At 38.3% G+C, this 27,982-nt stretch overlaps 1 protein-coding gene across 2 annotated transcripts; it reads right to left on the minus strand.

Annotated features, from left to right (window-relative positions):
* Positions 1 to 10: 10 nt before the first annotated feature.
* brwd3 (bromodomain and WD repeat domain containing 3) lies at positions 11 to 27,646 on the minus strand. Of its 2 annotated transcripts, none has more exons than XM_073840381.1 (40): positions 27,087 to 27,646; positions 26,896 to 26,954; positions 26,781 to 26,810; positions 26,579 to 26,638; positions 25,401 to 25,551; positions 25,138 to 25,236; positions 23,922 to 24,082; positions 23,435 to 23,656; positions 22,716 to 22,816; positions 22,528 to 22,598; positions 22,305 to 22,405; positions 22,033 to 22,073; positions 20,288 to 20,392; positions 19,978 to 20,131; positions 19,715 to 19,849; positions 19,068 to 19,196; positions 18,752 to 18,977; positions 16,796 to 16,930; positions 16,392 to 16,572; positions 16,082 to 16,172; positions 15,815 to 15,985; positions 14,950 to 15,026; positions 12,417 to 12,609; positions 12,239 to 12,337; positions 12,041 to 12,148; positions 11,782 to 11,906; positions 11,501 to 11,583; positions 11,149 to 11,260; positions 10,984 to 11,045; positions 10,750 to 10,905; positions 7,347 to 7,467; positions 7,101 to 7,226; positions 6,908 to 6,983; positions 6,528 to 6,578; positions 6,301 to 6,444; positions 6,014 to 6,166; positions 4,770 to 4,909; positions 4,612 to 4,682; positions 4,330 to 4,476; positions 11 to 2,291 (listed from the first exon to the last, which is right to left on the minus strand). In XM_073840381.1, exons 1-40 carry the CDS (start codon positions 27,118 to 27,120, stop codon positions 1,588 to 1,590), a joined length of 5,205 nt encoding a protein of 1,734 aa, XP_073696482.1. In that variant the 5' UTR covers positions 27,121 to 27,646; the 3' UTR covers positions 11 to 1,587. The 2 variants fall into 2 exon arrangements, with proteins under 2 accessions (XP_073696482.1, XP_073696481.1); XM_073840380.1 differs by having other exon boundaries at positions 12,417 to 12,621.
* Between the last annotated feature and the right edge of the window lie 336 nt (positions 27,647 to 27,982).

A 27,982-nucleotide genomic window follows, 5' to 3' on the forward strand; every position in this document is an offset into this window, starting at 1 on the left:
AGAGCCTAACCAGAGTTTTACACCTTTATTATAAAACAAAACAATCCAAAATGTGTAGAAAAAAGAACAAAGTTTATGACATCTAACATCATGACCATCTTCATTATTATTGTCACTGAACAGATTGAGGCTTTGTCACAACATGACAACAGATCCCTGATACAAAAAAAAGGGCCATGAGGAAAGGAAATGAAAAGACAAAATAAACTCATCTGCTCAACTCCTTTCTGAATGAAATGAACAGCACTAAGCCTGAGAAGTTTAATGCTGTATCCTGATTGGCTGGGAAACATCTTTCAAACAGGCGAGGAAAAGCAGTTTAGGGATTGGATGGAGAGGGTGCTTTCCACAGTAGTGCAACAGAGAGAAAAACAAAAGTGAGGGAGGGATAAACAGAAGAAGATAAGAAGGTCAAAAGAGAAATGTACCAATGTTTTTTTTTTTTAATAAAAAAAAAAAAAACTATTTTTGTACACACCCTTTGACACCACAATCCAAACTCAATCTAGATTCAACTTTATAATGCTTTATCTTCACCATCCTGAAATACAACAGTGAAACACACTACCATTGATTACATGATCACATTAGATGATTTTCAGAGAGGGTTTCTTGTTGCCTTCCTTGTTCAAAACACAACAGCCTTTTCAGTCTTTCATGCTAATAGCATAGAGCAAACAACATCGCAAAAGAAAAAAACCCTAAACAGTCTGTTGCTCATCAGATAGCTTGAGGGCACCAGCTTCAATTTACATCACATCTGAACCAGTCAGAGTCCAGGATTCAGACATCACCTTACATCCACCAATCAGCTGCCACATATACTTGACATAAAATGTGCAAACATTATCAATACTAATGTTCTCCTTACTGCAAGATAAGAATGAGTCATATAAGTGTATCATACAAGAGTGGAAAAATATAAATATATTCTGTAAAAACAGTCTGAAGTGTTTTTGTGTATTTGAACAAGAGAAGGGAGAAGTGCATTTTCTCCTACATTTCCCACAATCCTCCTCGTGTCTGTGCTCAAATGGATGAGGATTAATGTTCGCTCGATCTGGAAGTAGTTAATGCATCTCAGAGGTCGCGCCTGCACCAAAATTGATTCGATTACTGAACAGAGGTAAACGCAGAACCTGATTTAATACTAAAGTCAAGTCAGCTGAATTACACCGTAAACGTAAGTGTTCTAAATGACCCTCTTTGTAAAAAAGGGTACGGACAGAATGCAAGATGGAGGAAGAGAGCAGCACCATCTTTCTGACAGAAGAATTTCTTGGAGTGAAAGAAACCAGAAACCAAAAGAACCAAGATGGGAATCAAAGTCAAACAGGAGGAGGAAGAGAGGGAGGGAAGTTGGAAAGGAAAGTTGACTCTTTACCGCTCTGGACCAGAATAAGGCAGAGGTGGCTGATTAGTTGATGGCGAGACGAGAGAGAGAGCACCACAGTCCAGGAAGAGTCATGAACATCAAGTTTCGGAGACAACAACAGTATAAAATAAAAACAAGTCACAAAAAGACAGTACTAAAAACAAAATCCCTGCAGTATAGCTGTAGTGAGTCTGTGTAAAGATCATAAAATGTCAATGTGTCCAGCCCATAAGATGGCTGACCCGTGCACGCTCTGTCATGCGACGGACCCTTCCAGAACGGGACATTCCTAGATTCAGCGGGTCCGTCGTCGGCCCCTCATCTTCAGAGTCATCGTTGTACAAAACAGTCCTTCGACCCTGGTTCCGAGTGTTAACTCGCCCCGACTTTGCAGTCCTTTGATTTGACCTTCCAGTTTTTGTTGATGACGAAACGCCATCGTCTTCCTCTTCCGACTCCTCCTCTTCCTCATCAAGCTCCTCCTCTTCCTCCTCGGGTTCCTCCTCTTCCTCTGGTTCTTCTTCTTCTTCCTCAGGCTCCTCCTCTTCTTCGTCTCTTTCATTTGATCGGCGAGCTCGTTTCACAGGTGATGTTGTTTGAGTTTCTTCTTTCCGCTTTCGCTTCGTGTTATCGACGGAGGGCTCTGGCGCTTTGTCTTTCTGTTTTTGTTGCGGGGCTTTGCTGTAGTCGTGATCACCGCCGTCGGCAAAGCCGCCCACCTCAGCTTCGCCCACCTCAGCTCCGCTGTCGTCACTCTCGGATGAAGAAGATGAGGTTCTGGAAGAGGACGACGATGCTGATGTTGAGGATGAGGATGAGCTGGTACTCTCACATTCAGAGACCTCTCCCTCTTCAGTTAACGTGGCCGCTCTTCGACGTGAACTTCGACCTCCGTTTGATAGTATGCTATTGCCACCTATAATTGATGCACAGAAGTTACAATTTTAGTCAAATTGGAGGTAAAACTAATTCTTTGCAGTATATGCTAACATTTAAATGTCTGTGGTCAAGCTTTTACAACTTAATTAGTCATTTCTGACCCTGCATAGACAACAACGCAACCGGCACGTTCAAGACCCAGACTGGTAGTAAGGACATCATTAAAATAGTCCATGTGACATAAGTGGTTCAACTAATTTTATGACACTACGAGAATACTTTTTGAGAGCAAAGTATCCAGCGCATCTGGTTTCTACGTCAGAATGCTAGCTCCTGTGTCAGCAGCACACGCATGCGTTGTGGTACTCTCGTGAATGCAGAAGAGAAGAAATTGTTGAATAAAGTTGTTATTTTTGTTTTCTTTGCACACAAAAAGTATTCTTGTAGCTTCATAACATTTTTTTTTTGTGTAAACTGTGGTATTTTTTTTCTTACTTAAAAAACAACAACTTTTATTTAAAACAATCCATGTAAAAGTCCTTGCTGAATAAAAGTATTAATTTCTTTGAAAAATTAAATCTGACCCCACACTTTTAAAAAGAAAATTTAAAAAGGTAAACAGTGAGGAAAAAAATTATTTGATCCCCTGCTGATTTTGTATGTTTGCCCACTGACAAAGAAATGATCAGTCTATAATTTTAAATGGTAGTAATAACAAAAAAATCCCTAAAAACGCATTTTAAATAAGTTAAAAACAAGTAAGTGGCAAAACCCTTGTTGGCAATCACAGAGGTCATGTTTCTTGTAGTTGGCCACCAGGTTTGCACACATCTCATGACGGATTCTTTCCCAATACTCTTTGTAGATCCTCTCCAAGTGATTAAGGTTTTGAGGCTGTTGTTTGGCAACTCAAACCTTAAGCTCCCTCCACAGATTTTCTATCGGATAAAGGTCTGGAGACTGGCTAGGCCACTCCAGGACCTTAATATGCTTCTTTTTGAGCCCCTCCTTTGTTGCCTTGGCTGTGTGTTTTGGTCATTGTCATGCTGGAATACCCATCCACGATCCATGGCCAAGGCTGAGGGAAGGAGGATCTTACCCAAGATTTGATGGTACATGGCCCTGTCCATCGTCCCTTTGATGCGGTGCAGTTGTCCCCTTAGGAGAAAAACACCCCCAAACCATAATATTTCCACCTCCATATCTGACGGCGGGGATGGTGTTCTTGGGGTCATAGGCAGCATTTCTCCTCCTCCAAACACAGCGAGTTGAGTTGATGCCAAAGAGCTCGATTTGGGTCTCATCTGACCACAACAATTTCACCCAGTTCTCCTCTGAATCATTCAGATATTCATTGGAAAACTTCAGATGGGCTTGTACATGTGCTTTCTTGAGCAGGTGTTTTCTTGATTTCATTCCTTCATGGCGTAGTGTGTTACCAATTGTTTTCTTGGTGACTATGGTCCCAGCTGCCTTGAGATCATTGACAAGATCCTCCAGTGTAGTTCTGGGCAGATTCCTCACCGTTCTCATGATCACTGAAACTCTACAAGGTGAGATCTTGCATGGAGCCCCAGACCGAAAGAGATTGAGGTTTGCAAATAATCGCACTAACTGTTGTGATGGTCTTGTAGCCCATTCCAGCCTTGTGTAGGTCTACAATCTTGTCCCTGACATTTGCACAGCTCTTTGGTCTTGATGGTGGAGAGTTTTGAATCTGATTGATTGATTGCTTCTGTGAACAGGTGTCTTTTATACACTCCCTTTAGGAGAGTGCTCCTAATCTCAGTTGATTACCTGTATAAAAGGCACCTAGGAGCCAGAATTCTTGCTGATTGATAAGGGATCATACACTTATTTCAGTTCAATGCTAATCAATTTAGAACTTTTTTGAAATGCGTTTTTCAGAATTTTTGTTGTTGTTGTTATTCTGTCTCTCACTGTTAAAATAAACCTACCATTAAAATTATAGACTGATCATTTCTTTGGCAGTAGGCAAATGTACAAAATCAGCAGGGGATCAAATCATTTTTTTCCCCTCACTGTATGTTTGTTTTTTGTGTACAAGCATGTACCTGAGGATTTACTTGGTGTAACGCGGCTGCGTGTAACTCTGTTGGCTCCTGCCTGTTCTGATGAATAGGACAAGGAAGACGAGGAGGAAGAGGATGAGGATGAAGAGGATGGCTGACTGTCTTCATCCTCTTGTGCAACATTCAAATCTAGTGAAAGAAGTGAATACTTTATTGAGAATGCTTATAAAATAAATTCACCATTATTAATATAATTTCCAATTCTATTCTATATGGTTAATTTCAGACAACCCCAAATTGGAAAGAACCAAATCAACCAGGTACCTTGAGAGGATTTCCGTGAGCGGGCCTTTGCCTGGGAAGATTTCTTTCCTGATTTCTGTTTTCCTTTGGGGCTGCAGAAACACAGGTTTAAAAGTTAAAAAGAAGTGAAAAATGCAAGTACACTTTATACAATGATTTGGCAGTGGCATGATTTTTACCTGCTGGGATAGGAGCTCTGTAATCTCTTGAGTCTCTGTTGACTCCTACGCTGATTTTGAACTGCAGATTTGTAGTCTGAGATTATGGGAATGATCTGATTCTCAAAGAACGCCGACAGACTCAGAGTCATACTGTAGATCTAAACAACAAACAATATAAGAGTCATACTATGGATCAGCAGTAAGGCCTAAAACTACTCTACTGACTATTTTAATAATTTTAATATAGCTGCATAATGGCAGACAAAAAAAAAAAAAAAAAATTCAGTCCAAGGAAGACTGCAAATCCATATTAATAACTAACATAGTTACTATATGAAAAGTTCAGTTAACAGCACAGCAAGATTAGGGAAATAAACATACATATTATATCAACTATATATTTTACTGTTCAAAACAAAAGTTTGGGGTTAGTAATAGTGTAGTAGTAGTAGTAGTAGATCTTTTAAAAGTTATATTGTCTCTCATGCTCATCAAGGCTGCATTTATTTGATTAAAAAAAAACAGTAATAACGTGTGATATTGTTAAAACTGAAAGTGAATTTCTCTATCCTAATATATTTTAAAATGTAATATATTTCTGTGATGGCAAAGCTTCATTTTCAGCAGCCATTACTGGAATCTTCAGCGTCACATGATCCTTCAGAAATAGGGATGTAACGGTATATATCGTGATATCGCGATATCAAAACTGTCTTGATATTATCGTGGTCACATGATATGAAACGATAGGTCTTCCAGACAAAAAGTGTGGCTTTTTAAATATATTTAAACGTCTTATTCTAACATAAAAGGTCTTTAAAGTTGTGTTTTGTGCCATTATGCTTTGCACAAAATGTAATTTAGACCTAGGCAGTATACCACAAATAAAAATATGGTTCTCAAAGTGCATTGGATAGAATAATTGAACTTTAAAATGTACAAAATGTAATTTTTTTCCAAGTCTTCATTTGTCTTTTTTTTGTTGTTGTAAATATCGCAATAATATATTGGGACTTTATATTGTTATTATCGTATCATTTTTATATCATTACATCCCTATTCAGAAATCATGCTAATGATTTGGTGTTCAAGTCCTTGTCACTTTTGATCAATTTAATGCGTTTCCTTGCTGAATAAAAGTATTCACTTCCTTCAAAAAGCTTGAAAACGCATACACCTTAGTAATAAATTCATTGTAATGTCGTTCTATCAAAGTGCTAAGCGTGTTCGTTGGAAAGCTAAAAAATGGGTTCTGATCTTACTCTAGACTTCTTGTTGGGCGTGTAAGCCTTTGAATTACTGAAGATAAGCCGCACATCTTTGGCAAACTCCATGGGATTCTCGTAGTTCGCACCCGTCAGGGTCTCAGAGACTGTGCCTAAATCCATAGGAGTGTCTATAATATCTCGATAATCCTGATACAGAGACAGAAAGAGAAATTAGAATGATTTCCAACATGGGAAACAGGAACTGACAAACAATGTTAAAGGGAGAGAATATAAAATGATGGAAATTGTGAAGACAGAACATAGAGGGAAGAACCAGGTACCGGGTAGGCGAAGAGGTCGACAGGCTGGCGGAAAGGCTCTGAATCTGAGCTTGCAATCATTCTCCTCAGAAGCTCTTTGCACTGTCCGTTCCATGCGTTTATATCCAGGACCACGCCACGCTTCTGAGGCACAGGATTGGACCTCTGAAAATGGTGGGAGAGTTTAGGGAAAACACACCTGGTACCGTAACACTTTCATAATATGTAATGAAGTTGAAGTGTCTTACCCTCTGACCAGTGGAGGTGCCAGGAGTGTCTGAATCCACATCCACAGTCTCCTACAAAGCAAACAGAGGCAATGAAGAGTTCATCTACATTTACAGGGGTGTCCAATCTTGCACCAGAAGGGCCAACCAGCTGGAAGTTTCTAGTGAGTCTGAATACTAGCTAATTCAGGAAGTTTTAATTAAGGTTGGACCTAAAATCTGCAGGAAAGTGGCCCTCCAGGAACAAGTCTAGACATCCATGGCTTAATGCTAAAATGTATACAGGCTGCAGCCAGGCCCAAAGCTTTGTCACAGTGGTCCTGGGTCAGTAAACTACACTGCTCTGTACAAATACACACACACCCCTGACATAATTCACACACATAGACTCCCAGGCTCACCTCTTCCTCTTCTTCACTGCTGAATTCGCTCTTCATCGTATTGTACAGATCCAAGATATCAGTACAAGTCTGATCCCTGCAGATACACACGCACATTAATAATGAATATGCTCAGTGTGGTCACTGAGCCCAGCAGGTGAACCAGAGGAATTGTGACTGATATGAATGTGTAAGTGAATGCATTTTCTCTGACCTGATGAAACGCAGCAGGACGCTGCTGACTGTTTTGGCTGCCTTGACGATGGGGCTCTGTGGTTCATTAAACGTTTGAGCATTGTGTTCAATGTAACGCACCTCCCACATTAGTGCTGAGATCCGTCTACACACACAAAGACACATTAGAGAACTCCAACACTTGTATTCGTGAAAACCTAGAGGAACTGAGAAGTCATTTTCGTCTGATGATACTGTGGCCTGTGGGCTAAAGGACTGTGTGTACCTGTAGAAACGGTGCACTAATCTTGTTCTGATGGTGCTGAGGTCAGTGAGATAGGCCACAGCAGTGCAATACAGTGGATATTGCCTCAAATCTACAGGGGAGGAGAATGCCTTGGCCACATCTGTAAACCACAGAACAGTAAGATTTAGCAAGGGACATGCTTTATTATGAAGATGGTCATAGCTAAACAATGCACATGTCCATAGCAAGGATAAATCAGTATCAAATCACTGAAGCATTAGAATTAAAGCAATAGAAATTAAAAATCTGTAATTAATTACTCACCCTCATGTCGTTTCGAACCCTTAAGACCTTGTTCATCTTCGGAACACAAATTAAGATTTTAAAAATTAAATCTAAGAGCTTTCTGACCCTGCAACACACGTCGATAACCATCTCGGAAGAAAAGAAATTGTTGAATAAAGTCGTTATTTGTGTTTTCTTTGTGCAAAAAAATATTCATAGATCATAACATTACAGTTGAACCACTGATGTAACATGGACTATTTTATGTCCTTACTACCTTTCTGGGCCTTGAACGTGGTAGTACCATTGCTGTCTATACATGGTTAGAAAGCTCCCGGATTTCATCAAAAATATCTTAATTTGTGTTCAGAAGATGAACAAAGTGCTTAAGGCATTGGATGGACATAAGGGTTTTTTCAACAGAGAATCCTGATGTATTGGGTTTTCACAAAAACAAAACAACTTTTTTACACGTTATCAATAATTATAATAATAAGAAGAATTGTTTCTTGACCACAAAAACAGTATATTTGAATAATTTCTAAAGAACCATGTGACGTGAAAATTCAGCTTTTTCCTACCATTCCAGGAACAAATTACATTTTAAAACATATTGCAATAGGAAACAAAAGTTCTTTTTAATTGTAATGTTTCACAATATTATTCTGAATATTTTTTATGAAATAAATGCAAAACAGTGAAGGTTATGCCTTCATTTCAAAAGCTTTATTTTATACTTACTTTTGTTTTTAATTTTCTAAATTGTATGCAATTGTGAAGCATAATTCACCTCATTTGTTCAATTCATTGCTTGCAAATTATTTCTTTATTACTGACTTTTGTCTGCTTACATAATTACCTGAGGAAAACTTCTCAACTAATAAAATATGTTTATACTTAAATTCATTAATAATTATTTAACATCTTTAAGAAAGGCTTTCAGCAGTCAACTAGTTTTGCTGTGGTAATAAATTTGGTTTACGAGTCATGAAATTTCATTGTACTGGTATCTTGAAACTCGAATCAGTAATTCACACTTAGAAGTAATAGAAACAAATAGTTTTAGGTGATTTGTGTGTAGGCTGTCATGATTTAAAAAAAACATCCTAGATTGTATTTTGTCACTGTCGAGTAACCGACAAAATGTGGCACATTCCATGGATGAGAATTCATGAAACACATTATTAGACTATTTTCCAGGGCTGCATGCTATATTAAAACCATTTCAAAATCATAAAGTAATAAAGCATAAGGCTATTGTGAATTCACAAATGCTACAGTTCAATTAAATAAATATATGCGATGCAGGTATATATGTGCTTCCATTATTTACATGCGTGTAGGTCACGAACGTTTGTCTAATAGTACAGTAAATGCTGCTCCACACAAACTGTTATCATTTACATGTGTGGAGCATCTCAAAATCCATCTCTGCATATTGTTGCATTTTTGCGTACATTACAAAGTTCATCTGGAAATGCAATGTGCACCATTTTATCAGATTTATAAAGTAAATAATTTATAAACCTACGCATACAGGAGAATACACCAATATCTTTCTCAATATGCTAACTGTTCAACGCGATTTCAAAATCAAACACCAACATCAAACACGTTTTGATGTCCACATATTCAAGAAATTACAGTGGCTGTAACATTTCTGTTGTGAATAAAATTTTGTTTGGTCAATATTAAACAAGGATAAGATTGTGCAGTAAAGTGTAAAAACCCTTTGCAGTCATTTGTTATGATGTGTAATGTACATTAGCTCTATTGTTTAACACATTATATATTTGAACAGTTTTGTTCAATATAACCATTGTTTACTTGCTTTTGATACTCTATTTGAACAAATTATTATTGCCTCATTACATATGTCAGTGGTTCTCAAATCCAGTCTTCGCGCCCCCCGCTCTGCATATTTAGCATGTCTCTCTTAGTTAACACACCTGATTCAGATGAACTAATCAATTCTGTTTCCGGCTCAGGCAGCATAGGTAAAGCATATGACGCTGTCACGTGATGAACGAACGACTCAAACCCGAAGACTCGAGAAATGAACTAATCAATTCTCTTTCTGGCTCAGGCAGCATAGGTAAAGCGTATGGGGCTGTTACGTGATGAACTAATGACTCAAACCCAGACAGATAGAGGTGAGGGAGCTAATCATAGACTGAAGACCCAGGTTAACAATGAATTAACCTTTTCTTTTTCCTAATAGTATTATAGTTTTGTCTTGTTTGTAGTGTAATCAACGTTTGTACAAGCAGTACATGTGTTATGAAAGTAACACGTAGCTTTTTAATTATATTTTGGTAAAATGAACGAAATGGCTCGAAAAAAGATTTGTTCATTTTGCTGAACGAGACTCAAAGATCCAAAAGAGACCCAAAGATCCTAACTTCCCATCACTAGTCTGATGCATATGGTACGCTTAACTGGAAACACTTCAGGAATGTCGAAGTCGTCATCTGATTGGTTTAATTTGACCGGATTTCTGGGAGACGCGAGTGTCGCGTTTATTTTCGGTTCGCCGGGAAACAAAGCACAGACTGATTTACTCGGCGTTTTGCTAAAATATGCTTATGTAGACGCCATTGTCCTTATACACATTTGCGACGTTCGCGAACAAATTAATGACTTACTGCTTGTTCTCCCTCTTCTTTGTTATCTTTCAATGCTGGTTATTTCAATGACTGACTTGTTGCATGCCAGTCTGTTGTTGTGGGGGCGTTTCCACACACAGAAACGTGATGCTGAACGAAACGAACTGTGATTGGTTGTTTGACATGTCGATCAAACGGTCTTATGGGCGGGCCTTGGCCAATGAAAGCTGCCATGAATTCCAGACCTTCAGCCATCAGTCTGAAGGTCTGGCTACGCGAGACTAGATAAGAACAAACGTCTGAAGCAATACGTGAAACACACAAAATGTGCAGAGCGGGGGGGGCTGTGAGGACTGGAATCGAGAACCGCTGACATATGTATATATGTATTTTAAGTCATTTTAAGAGTTATTGTTCACGTAGGTGTATTTTTATTAACACAAGAAAAATTATTATATTATCCAATTACTTGATTAATTGGCAGAATAATCAACTAACCACTCGATTACCAAAATAATAGTGACAGCCCTATTTGTGTGCATGTGTCATACCGAGTGTTAGCAGCTCATCTATGGCTGTGATGACTCTCTCGCACTCGGCATCTCGTGTATGCATCCCCCACTCTCCCTCCTGAGGGGTGTACAGCAGGGACTGAAGCTCGTCTTCTGTGACCGGGACACTGCCTCCATGCTCCTCTGGAAGTGGAGCTGTAGATGATCAATCACACTATTAGATATACCAGAATGTGACTGGCTGATTTAGTGTCAGATTTTAGGTGTCAGTACCTTCTTCAGATATGGGCTCTATATCCCACGGACTCATCTTCTCTCTTTCTCCATTATCCCACCTGCAACACAACATACACCGATGATTAAAAATAAGATTTATGCCAATAATCAGCCAAAGGATTAACTCTGCACTGTGGTAAAGCAGTGATCAAATCTATGTACCTGACAATGTAGCACTGAAAGAGGCTGTCTGGATATTCGGATTGAAACGGCTCCTGACACTCCACCGAACCAAACCACCAAGCATCATCAATGATGCTCCTGAAATGCTGACCTAAATAAAGACATCCACAGCTGTTATTCTCTACTTATATGCTAATTTATGATAATCATAAATGCACCCACTGCATTATCCATCAAGAAATGATGCTCAAACACAACTGTAAGCTCAATCGCTTGGCAAACACACTTTCTCAACATCATTTATAGTCATAGCACAAACAAACTTAAGTAGAGGTTTGGTCAAAGTCATCAGTGACTCTAGCATATACCACAATTTAAAGCAAAAACACACCAGGCTGCCAGTTACGCTCTTTGGCCTCATTATAAAACTGTTGTAGCACCAGAAAGTCAATGACATCAGGCATATCATGATACCTAAAGGGAGACACAGAGATAGATATCATTAACAAACTCATATTCATGATTAAAAACGTATATGCATTCATAAGTATTTAGTATTCATCCTAATTATGCTATATATATATATATATATATATATATAATAGTAAGTAAATAAATAAAAATCTGACTAAATGTGCTTGTGTGTGTTTTTATGAGTGTAAGTGTACATACTTCAAGCTGAAGGATTCGTTGGTCATTTTCCCTGAGGTGGGGTCAAGGAGGGCCAGTTTGAGGCAGCACAGAGTGGGTGGCCCGACTTCATATTTAATACCCACTACCTTAACAGACTCCTGATCCTAAGAGAACACAGTCAACATACTTTCATGCTCCCATTTGTTGATGCAGAATGGGTCAACCACAGTGATTCAGACTAATTTATGCCGAAAAACAAGTGTGGAATGGTGATAAGACAGGAAATGAGCCCCCTTACTCTGAGGTTCAGGCGGTTCCAGGGCTGTTTCTGAGGGTTGATGCTGTAGGCTTTGGCACGACACACGGCTCGGACATATGCTTGATGACCCTGACGGAAGTATATCAACTACAAAGAGAAATGACTATGATGATACAAATCCTTGTACTTATTTTTGGTCATTTAATGCACATGTCTACATTTAAAGAAGGGACTCACCTCATCTCCCATTTGAGGTACAAAAGGTGATCGTCTCGGAATTGTCTCCATGATCCAAGATGGGGGCAACCATTCATCTAAATCTCCAGCAGGCACAGACTAAAGACACACACACATTAGCATAAAAGAGAAAATATGGATGGATGGATGGATGAATGTATATATGATGGATGCTCACCCGCGGTTTAGTCTGTTTAGGTTTCTTTTTCTTTTCAGCCCGTTTTCTTGTTCTCTCAGCCTCTCCTTCTCCCTGCCCTGTCCCCTCCTCGTCCTCAGAGCTACTGCTTGCGGCAACACGGGCCGGCCTTCTAGTTGTTCGCTTGGGAGGCTGGAGGTTGATTCCAGCATCCGCCGTCCAATCAGAATACTCGCTAGAAGAGTCACTAAACATATTAAAACAGGAAAGCAAATAAACTGAAAATTCTTAATTTTAAGATACAGCTGAAAGTCTAACTCATTCTGTAAGACTACTAAAAACAAATAAAAATGATCAATTCAATATGGATACACAAATTTTTTTTTTACAATAGTACAATAGTATTTTTATTTAGTAATTTTACTACTCATTTTGAGATTTGCTGAGTTTTATACTTTAAAGTTGTATTAAATATGCCAAGAACTTTTTTTAATAATAAATGCCCATTATCTATAAATGAATCTCTAATATGGAGTATTCTATCTCTATATGGAGTCAAGACTAAAAGCTGCAAAAGAATTAAAGCTTCATTTAAAATCAACGTGTTCATGTAATTTCAACTGAAACAAAAAGACAGGGTGGGACATATTGAGGAGCCCCGCCCCTTTTTAAAAACAGCCAGTAGCGTTTTTTTTATATCACAGCTTGGGCCAAAGCCTTTGAGCTCAGTAAAGTCGCATTTGACAGCTTATGTCAGCCACAGTTTAACGGATTTCCACCTTAGATTTAGTATAAAACGGTTACTAAAGCAAAACAGCAGTCATAATGATTCTAAGGATATGTAGTACGAAAACTGTGTTGGTGAATGACAAGGTGAATGACATTGTTTGTCAAACCGTTTCTCCTCCTATTCTCATCCATATCGCTATAAAATATGACATGCCATGTAGACTTCAAATTGTTCTCTTTTGTGACTCACGCATAAGTTGCTATTGTGTCTCTGGACCGAAGCAAACAGTTTGTGCACTGTGGCGGTTCACATCACACAACGCAAAACCATTTTGCCTTAATGAAAAGCATATTTACACTAATCATTCCCTATTCCCTATATAGTGCACTAAGTGCCATTACAGGGCTTGACATTAAGCTTTGACATGTGCTTGTCCTTCGGACAAGTAAATCAGACATTTACTTGTCCGAGTAAAAAATTTTACTTGTCCGAGGCAAAAAAGAGCCCTTTTTTTGCGATAAATTAACCTATTCTGAAGCAATAGTCTCATCACTGCTCTATAAGGTCATACTTTAATCAGAATATTTGTGATATTTGCCTTAAATTGATTTCTAGGACACTTTTTAACTTTATTTTCCGAACCTTATTAAATGCATCATCATTTACATTAAATTCTGAAATTTTATCAATACATTCAATTAGAATAACACAGTAAAATTGCAAATACATAAATAATGTTATAAGATTACTGTTGTACTTTTTTTAAAAATATAAATCTAAAATGTTGAAAAAAATGCAATACTTTTAAATATGAAACCGAACCACCAATAGGTGGCAGTAAGTCACTGTCTTAATGAGCGAGTCACGGATTCAACCAGTTCGTTCACTGACTCACCCGATTCATTAAATTAAATGCTAAATCATTCAGTATTTAAACACAGCTGTGTATTTCTCAGATTTGCGACTGTTCTGCTGTGTCTATACTTATAACTATTTCATTAACAAAAACGGTCAGTGATGTGTCTAAAATGTAAGTCAGTTAATATTAACTAGTTTATTGAACTACTGTTGTATAAAATCAGTGTCACGTTTGCAATCGTAATGGTGCTTACCTATAAAATATGTTATACAATATTTATCTTTTTTTTCTACCGCAGTATGTTTCTTTGTGTATGCTGTTGCGCCTATTAAATTTTCCGTGAGTCAGATAGGCTGCACGAGCTTGATACTTGATACTGTCTGTTTTCAGTGACCGTTTACACTGTAAGTAATACAATCAGAATCATTCTCACCAAAGTTTCGGTGCTACGCTAGTTAGTGTTTGTTATTGATGTTTTAATCAGGTTACTTGTCCGGTCGGACAAGTAAAATTCTCCTTCACTTGCCCATTCACAAAATCTACTTGTCCCAGACAAGCGGACAAGCGTTAATGTCGAGCCCTGCATTAACTATACAGAAAATACTAACTCCATGAACAAGTGACTGATTTCAGCTACAGCATTACAGTGTAGGGGGCGGGACACTTAAGATTCTAGAGAGCATTTGATTGGACAGAAAGTGTGATTAGAAGCTGAAGTGCAGGGTGATGTCATCAAAATTATTGATCCACACTGGCGGAAGTGAGAGACTAAGTTTTGAATCCATATGTCTTCTAAATGTGAATTTTGTCATTGTTTTGGAGCAGATTAGCTTATAGATAATCTTAAAACTAACATATTCAAACTAAAAAAGAAAGAACTTTAATTTTGATTTCATGGGGACTTTAAAGTTCTAGACCAAAATCAGAATGCTTTATCAGCATTATTGATATTTCATGTTGTGAAATATTGTGATTGGAAACTGAACCTGGAACTGCTGTCATTCTCCCACTGAGCTTCACCATCAGAGGACACATCACTGTTCTCATTCTGTTGTTCCTCCTGCTGGGAGCACACGTTCAGAATCATGATTTAATTAAACATTTCAACACCAGTAAAAATATATGGTTGAGGCAGACACACACACACACACACACACACACACACACACACACACACACACACACACACACACACACACACACACACACACACACACACACACACACACACACACACACACACACACACACGTTGGGTTTACATGTTTTATGGGGACATTCCATAGGCATAATGGTTTTTATACTGTACAAACCGTACTTTCTATCGCCCTACACCTAAACCTAGCCCTCAGAGGAGATTGTGCACACTTTTACTTCCTCAAAAAAACTCATTGTGCATGATTTATAAGCCTGTTTCCTCATGAGGACCTGAGAAATGTCCCCACAAGGTCAAAATCTACTGGTATTCCTATCCTTGTGGGGACATTTGGTCCCCACAACGTGATGAATACCAGGTACACACACACACACACACACATGTTGGGTTTACATGTTTTATGGGGACATTCCATAGGCGTAATGGTTTTTATACTGTACAAACCGTACTTTCTATTGCCCTACACCTACCCTACACCTAAACCTAGCCCTCACAGGAGATTGTGCACACTTTTACTTCATCAAAAAAACTCATCGTGCATGATTTATAAGCCTGTTTCCTCATGGGGACCTGAGAAATGTCCCCACAAGGTCAAAATCTACTGGTATTCCTATCCTTGTGGGGACATTTGGTCCCCACAACGTGATGAATACCAGGTACACACACACACACACACACACACACAGTCTTCTTACCTCCACTTCACTCTCGGACTCTGCAACACTTTCCTCATCATGGGTGTACGAAGGCACACTTGTGCTGCGTCTCCTTTCTCGAGTCGAGCGGGTCTGATAAGTGTGTCTCCTCTGCTGAGCTTTGCGCTGAGGCCTCCGTAATGTGCGAACATTCTCTCCCGCCGGCTCACTCTACAGATAAAGAGGGAGAAAACAAGGTTAAGTTTTATACTGTGGTCTGGCACTGACTTTATCTTCATGTGTCTGGATACATGGGCAGAAACTCACTCCTGTTGTGGGTGCAGATTTTTTCTTCTTGACAATGTTGTACAAAGACCTTTCCACCTCTCCTTTAGCACGCCTACTGTCTTCCATCACTCTAAACATGCAAAAACAGTTTAGAGAGGTTATAACTACAACCTATTATTGTGGAATGAGATTTGAGATTAATCAGAAATATTGTCTCACTAAGGGTATTAAAAAAAAAATAAAAAAATAAAAAATATATATATATATTTTTTTTTTTTTGGTAGCAATGTTGCCCTACTAGTTGTTACTTCTGTTTGATTTGCAAGCTGTTCAGTTGTCATATTTGTACCTGAATATGCCATACTGGACTTCGTTAACCACCACGCGGCGACTCCATGCCAGCAGGTCTCTCTCAGTAGCCATCTGACTGCGGGGGGCATTGTTGTGCATCTGCCGTACACCCTCAACTTGTCCGCTACGTCGCAGTCCGACGTTAGGGGGTGACAGAGGACCACCTGCCACCTCAGCACCTATAGATCAACAGCTTTAAATGTCACAACCTCTAAACGAACACCTTTTATATAAGTGACCTTTAAGCCAACAGATGTCAGTCTTAAATGCAAAATAATTTTAATATGAAAAAGAGAAATAATATATTATACAGTATGCATTTTGCCCCCTTAAATGTGTAATAACTATACCATAAGAAAATGCTATAAAACATTTTGACTGTCAACTGTGGGTTGTTCTTACCTGTAGGATTTCCTGAGTTGTGTTGCTCATCTTGCTGGTGCTGGAGCTGCCTAATCAGGTCATCCAATGGGCTTTCTTCCTGAGACTCCTCTGCAGTCTGCTGGCCAATCACCTGCTCAACCACTTCACCATCACCTAAAAACATTAAAAGACTCTCTCAACAAGCTAAGTCAGACTGAAAGCTAGACTAATTCTCTAATAAAACTAGGACTACACATGACATAACTGTAAGCACAAAGAGCTTTTCATTTAATATGATTAACATAAGCCATGTGATAGATACAGGACACTACTGAGGTTAATCACATTCATGGTATTCAACAGGAAATAAATTTATGCCACAGAGGTTGTCTTGTTGAGCAGGCAGACAGATGACAAGCTGTAACATTTCTTGTCCTGTTGGTAGTCAAAAAGAAAAGTACCACAGGACGGATAAAAGTATTCTGGGTTGAAGACTACATGTCATCATTTACAGTTGAAGTCAAACATTTGCATACACCTTGCAGAACCTGCAAAATGTTTATTATTTTATCAAAATAAGAGTGATTATACATAATAAATGCAATGTTTTATTTAGTATTGACCCGAAGATGTTTCACATTAAAGACGTTTACACAAGAAAATAAGTTGAATTTATAAAAAAAAAAGCCTGTTCAAAAGATTCTTAATACTGTGTTGTTACCTGAATGATCCACACCTGTGTTTTTTATTTTGTTTAGTGACAGTTGTTCATAAATCCCTTGTTTGTCCTGAACAGTAAAATGGCCTGCTGTTCTTCAATATCCCTTAGGTCCCACAAATTCTTTGGGTTTCCAGTATTTTTGTGTATTTGAACCCTTTCCAATAATGACTATATGATTTTGAGATCCATCTTTTCACACTGAGGACAACTGAGGGACTCATATGCAACTATTACAGAATGTTTAAACACTTACTGATGCTCCAGAAGAAAAAAAAACAAACAATTCATTATGAGCCAGGGGTGTAAACTTTTGAACAGAATGAGGATGTGTACATTTTTCTTATTTTGCCTAAATATAATTTTCCCAGAGGACAAAATAAGTTTAATGTACCCCAGGCTCTTAATGCATTGTGGTTCCTTCTGAAGCATCAGTGAGCATTTGAACCTTCTGTAATAGCTGCATATGAGTCCCTCAGTTGTCCTCAGTGTGAAAAGATGGATCTCAAAATTATACAGTAATTGTAGGAAAGGGTTCAAATTTACAAAAATGCCGGAAAAAAAACAAACAAAAAAAAAACATTTTGTGGGACCTGAAGGATTTTTCTGAAGAACAGCGGGCAGTTTAACTATTCAGGACAAACAAGGAACTCATGAACAACTATCACTAAACAAAAAACACAGCTGTGGATCATTCAGGTAACAGCACAGTATTAAGAAACAAGTGTATGTAAACTTTTGAACAGGGTCATTTTTATAAGTTCAGTTATTATTTTCTCTTGTGGACTATATGTAAATGTATTTTATGTGAAATATCTTACTCAGGTCAGTACTAAATAAAACGTAACATGTATTTTATTTAATCCCTTTTATTTGGGTAAAACAATCACAGATTCTGCAAGGTGTATGTAAAGTTTGACTTCAACTGTATTTTCAATTACAAATGCATATATACAAATTCTCTAAAAAACAAAAATGCTCTAGAATTGACATTGGCATCAAGCATGAGATTTCTTTGGTATAGACTACAGAAATTGTTACCACAACAATCACAGTAGCTACTGATAGAACAAAGCAGGATATTTTTAAAATTTATACTACAGAAATGACAGATTAGTTTGACTACAATTTACTGTGCAAAGTTATATGATCATTATAAATAAAACAAACAATCTATATAGTAACAATTCCTATTACTACAGCTATAAAATGAATATTAATAATGCAGTAAAGCGGTGTGTCATTCGTTACTCGCCATGTAAACTTGATAAATTTACCATTAGCCATGTAGCCGAGCTGTGGCACAAGCTGCTCCTCTTTGCAGTTTTCTCTGCCCGGCACCAGACGCTGGTAGCGTGGTGGGTGGGGGTTCCCATCTACGTCTACCAGAAAAGGCGGAGGCATAAGATGGGGTGCCTGCTGTGTCTGCTCATCTAGAACAAAGTTATTGGAGTCCCGGATCAGTGGCCGGAAATCCGTATGGAAGAACATTTGGTCTGGAATCTGAAAGTAGAGTGAAGCACTGGAATGTGAGTGGTTTCAATCAACTGCACAAAAGGCTCAGAATACCAAAAATCTGAGACACAAACAGACCTTTTCATAAGGCTGACTGCATCCAAATCCGAAGATGAGCAGATGACCATGAGAGTCTGTGCAGGCAAAGTGCTGCCCGTCCACTGAAAATTTACAGTCAAACACAGCACCGTGACCCTGGCCTTCAATCTAACACAGAAAAAAAAAACACGGAGAGAAAATTATTACATTTACGTGATGAGCAGTATTTCTTTCAACAATTATTTGGTAGTGCACACTATCATTCAATAATTTGAGGTAGGTAAAATTATTTATCGTGTTTTAAAGAGGTCTCATGCTCACCAAGGCTACACTTATTTGATCAGAAATGTATAAACTGTAATACTGTAAAATATTATTACAGTTTAAAATAACCATTTTCTAATTTAATATAAATTAAAATGTAAAGTCTTCAGTTTGATATTTAAAGAATGTTCAAAAAAAGCATTAATCTTTAAGAAGATTTCTTTTTTTAGAACATCAACATTCTTTTGATCAATTTAAGGCATCTTTGCTGAATAAAGGTATTCATTTATTTCCCCTAGTTAACACAAACTTTACAACTTTACAAACAGAAGTGTATATGTTTCTTATCTTTTCTGTCAACTACTTTTAAAATTTCTGAATTTTTTTTTATTTGAAACTGAAGATATATTATGTCATCTCACCATATTGAAGAAGTTTCTAATCTTGTGGCCTTTACTGAGGTCCCAGATGTAGATGTTACCATCATGACCGGCTGATAACAAGATTCGTGAGTCAAAGGGGTGTGCTTCCAAAACAAACACCTCGTCATCATGACCCTATGAACAGAGGAACATTTCCATACATATATAATTGTCAATAAATCACAGGAAGCTCCTCCTTAGAACTACAAAACAGGAACTCAATGGAACAGACTGAATTCTGCCTCACAAGCGCACACACATACCGACAGCACATGTAGTAATTGGCCATTTGCTGAGTTCCAGACTTTGAGGAGGCAGTTCGAAACGGCTGTGATGATGGAACGATCGCAACGATCCCACGCGACCATGGTCACCACCAACTTGGTCGATTTGTCATCGCCTGATATCACAGCACTCCTGTGAACACAATACATATGTCCACACAGATGTAAAAAATACCCATAATTAAAGGACCAAAATTCTTTCTTTCTTTTTTTTTTTTTTATAAAAAGAACAAGTGTTCTTGAGAAACCTGCCTGGTCCCACAATTAACAGATATGTACGCATACTGACCCTGGTAATCTGGTGGTCATGTCCAGGACAGTACTCTTCCATTCCTGCTGTTGGTAATGCCAAATGCGAGCCGTACCATCCCGACTACCACTTACAAACCTGAGACTTGAGATAAAAAGGTAGACAAAACACAAAGAGAGTTAAAAGGGTTAGTTCACCCAAAAATTTAAATTAGCCCATGATTTACTCACCCTCAAGGCATCCTAGGCATATATGACTTTCTTGTTTCAGACGCATCCAATCAGAGTTACATTAAAAAAATATCCTGGCTCTTCCAAGCTTTATAATGGCAGTGTTCAACAGTACAATTCGAGAGGAGATTGGTTTTTCCTTCGCTAAAGTAAGGAAATTTTTCCTGGAAACAAATGTTGATTTTCACGTGATCAGTAGCGTATGCGCTATGCATACGTCCTACGTCATCCGTCCGGAACAGCTTATACATATAATAGTTAGCACAAGCTAGTGAAAAGTAATTATTACATTTTAAATGTGGATATTTATCTTACAAAAGTGCATTTACAGGAGGCTTTTATTCATCCCCTGGAGCCGTGTGAAGCACTTTATATTATGGATGGATGCACTTTATTGGACTTTTTTTGCACTGTTGAACAGAAACACCCACCCACTGCCATTATAATGCTTGGAGGAGCCAGGATAATCTTTAATTTAACTCTGATTTGTCTGAAAGAAGAAAGTCATATACACCTAGGATGGCTTGAGGTTGAGTATATCAACCTAATTAGAATTTTTGGGTAAACTAACCCTTTAAAAACACCAAATCAGCAATAGAAAAAAAATATGTACATCCCAATGAACAAACAGAAAAGAAATCATAACATAGTAAATTAGGGTTGTGCCGATAGACAATAGTATCGTGTATCAATGATAGTCAGAGATATCGCCTGTTGCTGATGCCCTTGACGATAGCAAGACGATTATTATTACTATCCATCAAAAAGGCGCCTAACTTTAGCGATGCAGCTGGGAAACTCGGTTCTAGGATGCTTCAGAAACTTGCTGCAGGCCGCATCGGAGTAATAGATTAATTCATCATACAGTGTAGACAGATTAACTGATTATAACCGGAGTGTTTTTTAAAGTGCAACTCGCAATATAAAATGTTAATGTAAATGTTCTTTGCTCGTTTTCTGTAGCTGCTTTTTGAACATCTAAGGAAATGTAAGCATTATATTATCCAGCATTGCAGTCATTAGGATAACAGAGGTAGTAAAATTTAATTTAGGCGGAAATAAACAAATACAATATTTCAGAATCCGACTGTATATAGTAAACAAACATTCACCTCAGTAACATCTATATGCGTTAATTAGAATTTCAATGCAATAAAATAACGCTAAACATATGCATGTGAATTAAATGGGCATCGCTTCTCCACATTCTATATGAACTGAACTTCAACATGAACTGATGACAATGATCAGACATACAGCGATAACATTATCACATTTAGATTCATGCACGCACATTTACCACTCACTGAAGATAGCAGAGAATGAAACTGAAAGTAAACTGGAACCTCTCTGGCAGAACCACCGTCAACACTCTGTGCACGCACAACTAAGTTACATGCCCAATAACAATACTACCCTTACAAAACGAATAAGGAATTTTGTACATAGATAATTAAATAAATTAGCAGGATAGTATCGTGTTTCGGCGATCTCACATGCTGACGATAAGAGGATATCGCCCAACACTATAGTAAATGCTGAAAATCAACTTACCTGTCAGTGTTATTGCAGAACTGAATAGCTACAACTTTATCCTGTAAAACAAAAACATTGTTGTACTTCATTAAAATTAGATATACTTTTTAAATCAGCACAATATACAGCCATGACTTTCGAACTTAAATTTTTACCAAGTTCCTAATTTTCCAGTCTACATTACTTTATAAGTTCTGCTTTTTCTCGCCATTATTTTCCTTTCTATCCCTGCATCTCTCTTGCCTTCTTGTCTGTCTACTGGCTTTTTTTTCTATGTTTCTCAGTCTCACCGTGTGGGAGTCCAGGTCAGAAAACTTCACAGGTGTCTCTGTGCCGAGGTAGTAAACTCTGATCATGTGATCGGTCCCTCCAGTGGCAAGAAACAATCCGCCTGGAATCAAAGGAACACAGTATTACAATTATGGTCTGATCATGAGACTATAATGAAAAAACATGAGAAAAGTGTTTGAAAACTGATCAGAGAGTTAAGAGTGTGAGTGTGTGTAAACACACCAGAGCTGAAGGAGCTACAGGATATCTGAACTCCAGGACGAGAACGTTCCATAAACTTCACGGGCCGATCACTGCAAACACAAACACACAACTCATTACAAATTTACACTATGTATTAAAAAAAAAAAAAAAAAAAGTAAATTACTGGCATGAGACAAAACCTGTCAGTTAAAAAACCTGTCACTTACTCAAACTTCATACTGAGTGAGTTCCACTGCCAGAAACACACCATGCCATCAGCTCCAGTGGTGGCCAAATGCCGAGAGGAACCTAATGCTGATGGGGAAAACTGCAGAGATAGAGAGAAAAATTCCCTTAAAACAGACAAAATCATTTGAATTAATAGTACCTCCTTTTCTAATAAAAAAAGTGATTGATATGTAAAAAGTGATTTTACGTTGAACCACTGATGTCACACGGGTCTATTTTAACGATGTATTTACTACCTTTCTGGCCCTTGAACGTGGTAATTACATTGCTGTCTATACAGGGTCAGAAAGCTCTCTGATTTCATCAAATATACCTTAATTTGTGTTCCGAAGATATATGGGTGAATAATTAATGACAGAATTTGTCTTTTTTTGTATGTAAACTAACTCTTTAATTTCTTCATTTCCAAATGTTAAATCATTTACTAAAAACTTTAGTGAAGGAAAAAAACAACAGCCGGTTTATAAGCAAGTTTGGGAACATGGTTGGTGCATGTTGTGCTCCCAAATGCACGTTATAAGTGACCCAAACTCACAGCAGATGCAGAGCTGAAGCTTGTGTGGAGCAGCATTTACTGCAAGCCAAGCCGATCTGAGACACTGAAATCACCAGATCTTGAGCTGCTCACATGTAAAAGAACATAGTACCATGCTTCACTCTCACAGTGACTTTATAAAGAAAACTTGTGTTCACACACCTGTATAGAGGTGATAGAGGCTGTGTGCCCCTGCAACACTGCCACAGGTGCACAGGTACGCAGGCACCACACGCGAATGATCTTGTCGCAGCTGGCGGAAGCAAGGAGAGTGTTTTCGAAATTCACTGTCATGTCTGAAATCTCTGCCGCGTGTCCGCGCAGAGTGGCTAGGAGACGGCCATCATCCGTCGCCCAGACCTTCACCAGACAGTCATCAGAACCCTGACAGAAACATGTGTGAATAAACCTTGATTACAAGCACACACAAACCATATTACAAGACACAAAACAGTGATTCCTGGGTTGCTATGTAGCAGCAAACTAAGCAATGACACTTTCTTGATGCAATCAAACGATGCATGGTTTATAATAATCACCACTTATTAAACTTGGATTGGAGAAATGATTTCAACTTCAACAATAATACACACCACACTATTATCACTAAATCCAGCCCAGATGCAATATTCTGTTCAGATGTATTTACCGTGAAAATGCGCTGTCCAGTGCGGTCAAATGCCACACAGTACACTGATGAGAGATGGCCCAGAATCCTTCGATGCATCTTCATGTGCTGATAGGTACAGGACGGGAAAACATGGCCAAAACGAGCCACTCCTGTTTTTTGGCGAGCACCCATGATTGACACTAAGCAGAGAGATTTACAATTTAGAGATTACAATCAACTCCCACCAAGTATAACTAATATAAGTTGGTCTACACTAAAGAACATTATTCTGTCACTAAATAAGATGCTAACATCCAGCACAGTTGCACTAGACAAACTAGTGCATGCAACTTCTGCAAATTCTATATAATCATAATGTGACTTCATACTCTGCAGCGCTATAAAAAAAACAAAACTAAAAACTAAATATAATACAAATTTAAAGCTTGCATTTGTTTAATTGAGCCTAATTAACAGAGTGACATTAAATCTCATATTGGTCTCATCCTTAAGATACAAATGCATAGAGCACAGTTCATTTGCATCAAAATATCTTAATTTGTGTTCCCAAGATAAACGGAGGTCTAATGAGTTATGGTAACAACGTGAGGGTGTTACTCTACATTTGTGCAGTTTTCAGTGGGTTAGTGATATTTTTTAAATATATATAAATTAATAAATACATATTTTTTAATGGGTTTTTATACAAAAACTGCTTTTTTTTATGTCAAATTCACTTTATAAAAGACCCACATTTCTAACTTTAATTCATGGGGATAACATGGATAATTTCACATGGCTTAGTGTAAGATTTTTGCCCATCTTTAGGAAAATCCAGTTTTAAAAGTAAAAAAAACTACAAATAACTTTTACCAGTAGGTGGCTGCAGAGCTCCACTATTTGCTATTTGACCACCTGAAAGATATTTTTTCACAAGTTTTTTTCAGTTGAATTCATATCTACAGTACAGACCAAAAGTTTGGACACATCTGAATAAGAAGGTGTGTCCAAACTTTTGGTCTGTACTGTACATCACCAAAGAGAAGTCTGTCATTTTCACCAGAGGATGACATTTTGATTGAATATTGCACAGTCAATAAATAAATAAACACATAAACAAATTGGTGACAAATGGGTAAATTTTCATTTTATGCTGACTATCATGAAGCAACATTTTCAATTGTGACTCCTAAAACTCAGCTCAAAAACAGCAGTTTCAGAACACAATACGCCCATTTTGAAGGACAGTACTCACCTATATTTGGTGGTTTGGCATAGTGGAGAGGTGGTTCTGGGGGCCGTCCCCTGTGCAAGGCGACTACTGCAGAACCACTCCATACTGTATGAGAAGAACCTGAGAGAGCAAACAACAGTTTGTCAACTATTTAAATGTCTTAGAGGTAGAAAACGAATTTAAGGTCTAGTTTTTGTGTGATCATGTGCACTATTTTCTGGCCTGTGTTGTTTCTCATTGTTCATTGCTTACTGTATGTATTTATAGTGACAGTGTGCACTCACTTTTTGCTGTCCGTAGTAGTGACTGTCGTCCGGTGCCCAGTAAACTGTGGACTCCAGGAACACTGGGAGGAATGTGCTTATCTATCAATGGGCCGATCTGCTCACACACACGCAACAGATAATCTGCAGGTATGTGCTGATTTAACAAGACCTAAAACATACACACATAGAGGTATTTAATAACTGATAAGAGGCACAGCAAAGCTTATTTACATTATGATTAAAAAACACTACAACAACAAATGTGAGTTCTTTATATCATTAGTATTAAAGGTAGCGTGAATTTAGCTATTTAGATATAAATTAATATTTTCATTTAGCAAGGATGCTTGAAATTGATCGGAAAGTAATGATAAAGATTTATATTTCAGATAAATCTATTTCAGAAATCCAAAAAAATATGCTCAGCTGTTTTCAACATTTTTAGCAGCAAATCAAAACAGAATGATTTCTGAAGACTTACATGACTGGGGTAATGACACTAAAAAAAATCAGCTTTAAAATCACAGGAATAAAGTACATTTTAAAATATATTCAAATAGAAAACAGTTATTCTAAATATATTTTAAAAAGTTTTACTGTTTTTGCTGTACTTTGAATCAAATTAACACAGCTATTTAATCTTTTAGACAATTATTATTAATATTCAGACAGTAAAGGAAATCTTATTGGAAAATCTACCCAACATTAAAAATCTTACTGCTCAAAAACTTTTGACTGGTAGTGTAATCTATAATACACTCATTCCTGAAAAACCACCCTTTTTCCCTCCACACACAAGCGTTCGCCTCGTGTTAGCCAATCAGGAGCCTTCTCCACCCATCTTCCCAGTCTCAAGTAGCAACTGGTGTTTGATTGGCTGCCGCCTTCAAGTGACACAGCAACCCACCAATCCCCTCTCAATATATTTGCACTGCCGTAACGCCTCCGGCCGGCACGCACAAAGCCTTTCATTTCAAAACAAATACTTTTATTTCAATTCTCAAAATCAAAACTTTCCCACACTAAAACAAAACCCCGTGTATATTACAGACTATATTCTTATTGCCAGCACCGCGCCCTCAAATCCGGGCTTTTTCAATTTATACGGTGTAATATAAGTAACCCAAGCACCTGTGAGAGTTTAGTGCTGAATTTCACGTGCGTGTATGTGTGCGACAGAGTTTATTTAATCTCACCCAGTCTTCAAAGCTTCGCTTAAACTGCTTTCCATCGCAGCTCCAGCGCTTCGGGATGATCTGCACACACACACAGCGGGGGGAAAACACATTACACGCAGAATTTAGACACGCAGCCGTGCTGGCATGAGGAAGAGATGCTGATGTTGGGATATTAGAGAGAAATAACGGGGTTGAGTTGGAGAAGTGGCACGAAACTCACCTCGTATTCGTGCAGCTCCTGCAGCAGCATCTGCAGAAACACACAGAGAGTTACACACGCCGTAACACACACTCACCGTTACACACCGACATTCACACGCCACTTTCGGCCTCACCTGAGCGGATTTCTGACATGGTCCAGACTGCAGGAATCTGGCGATCAGGTAATAAAGTTCTGCAGAGAGAGAAACACAACAACACCAGCCGTTAGCTTTAGCCTAGCCTAGCTTAGCCTCGAAGGCTAATGCTAAAACAGTGCTTAAAGTCTTCACAGCGACAAAGACGCAGAAAAACGAGTGCTGCCCACCGGCTTCAATTTGCGAACACGGTTCCGCCGCCATGGCCCGATCCGGGCGGTGGGTGGAGGTTCGTGGGGCTGTGCTTGCTAAGAGCGGCCTGTGATCTATTTGCTCTCAGCGTTTCGGCCTGCAGCCGCCGCTCCTGCCGCTTTGTTTGAGCGCCCCCGCGCGGCGGCCGTGCGCCAGTGCGCCGCAGTACCTTACGTCTCCACCAGTGGCGCACTGAGAGTGCACAGGTGAGCTCACCATTTCCACGGGCGGACATTTTGCATGGTGTACAGTTGGGTGATTTATTGAACCCAACAGCAAAGCTGTATTGCAATAAAAAAGGACTTGTTTCATGTTTAACATCGTCTTGAGGGATCACAGGTCGCGTGTGTGGGGGGAAACATAAAATCTGCACAATGAAATGTTCCATACTGCAATTTGTGTCATATACATGTGTTATGTAAGGTATGGTTTTATAAATATTACGTAATACAATTATGTAAGATGCATATATCGAATAAATGTTGAAATACAACCATTAGAGCTTTTAGTTCTGTAACAAAATGGATGTTGTTGAATATCATGTTGCTTGTTTAATATTTTCTTTATTGTATGATTCAGTTCAGAATGTAATGTGCATTTAACCTCTGATTTTTTTCAGTAAAGTTATTAAAATGTAAACACAGTTTCCATGTCCTGATATGATGTTTTTTGCACGGTTATGAACCGCAGGGCTCAACAGAATATTTATAGGCTGTCAGTCTGTTGCCTCTCAGATGATTCAAACTTTAAGAGGTCATGGATGCTTCCATTCATTCATCAACTACAGACACAGCATTGGTCGGAATCATAGCTTTCAAAGCTATCTAAATGCATCTGTGTGCAGTTTGAATGATAGAGGGACACTCTCCCTTCT

Source organism: Garra rufa, chromosome 5, assembly GCF_049309525.1.
Source record: "Garra rufa chromosome 5, GarRuf1.0, whole genome shotgun sequence".
Lineage (NCBI taxonomy): Eukaryota > Metazoa > Chordata > Actinopteri > Cypriniformes > Cyprinidae > Garra > Garra rufa.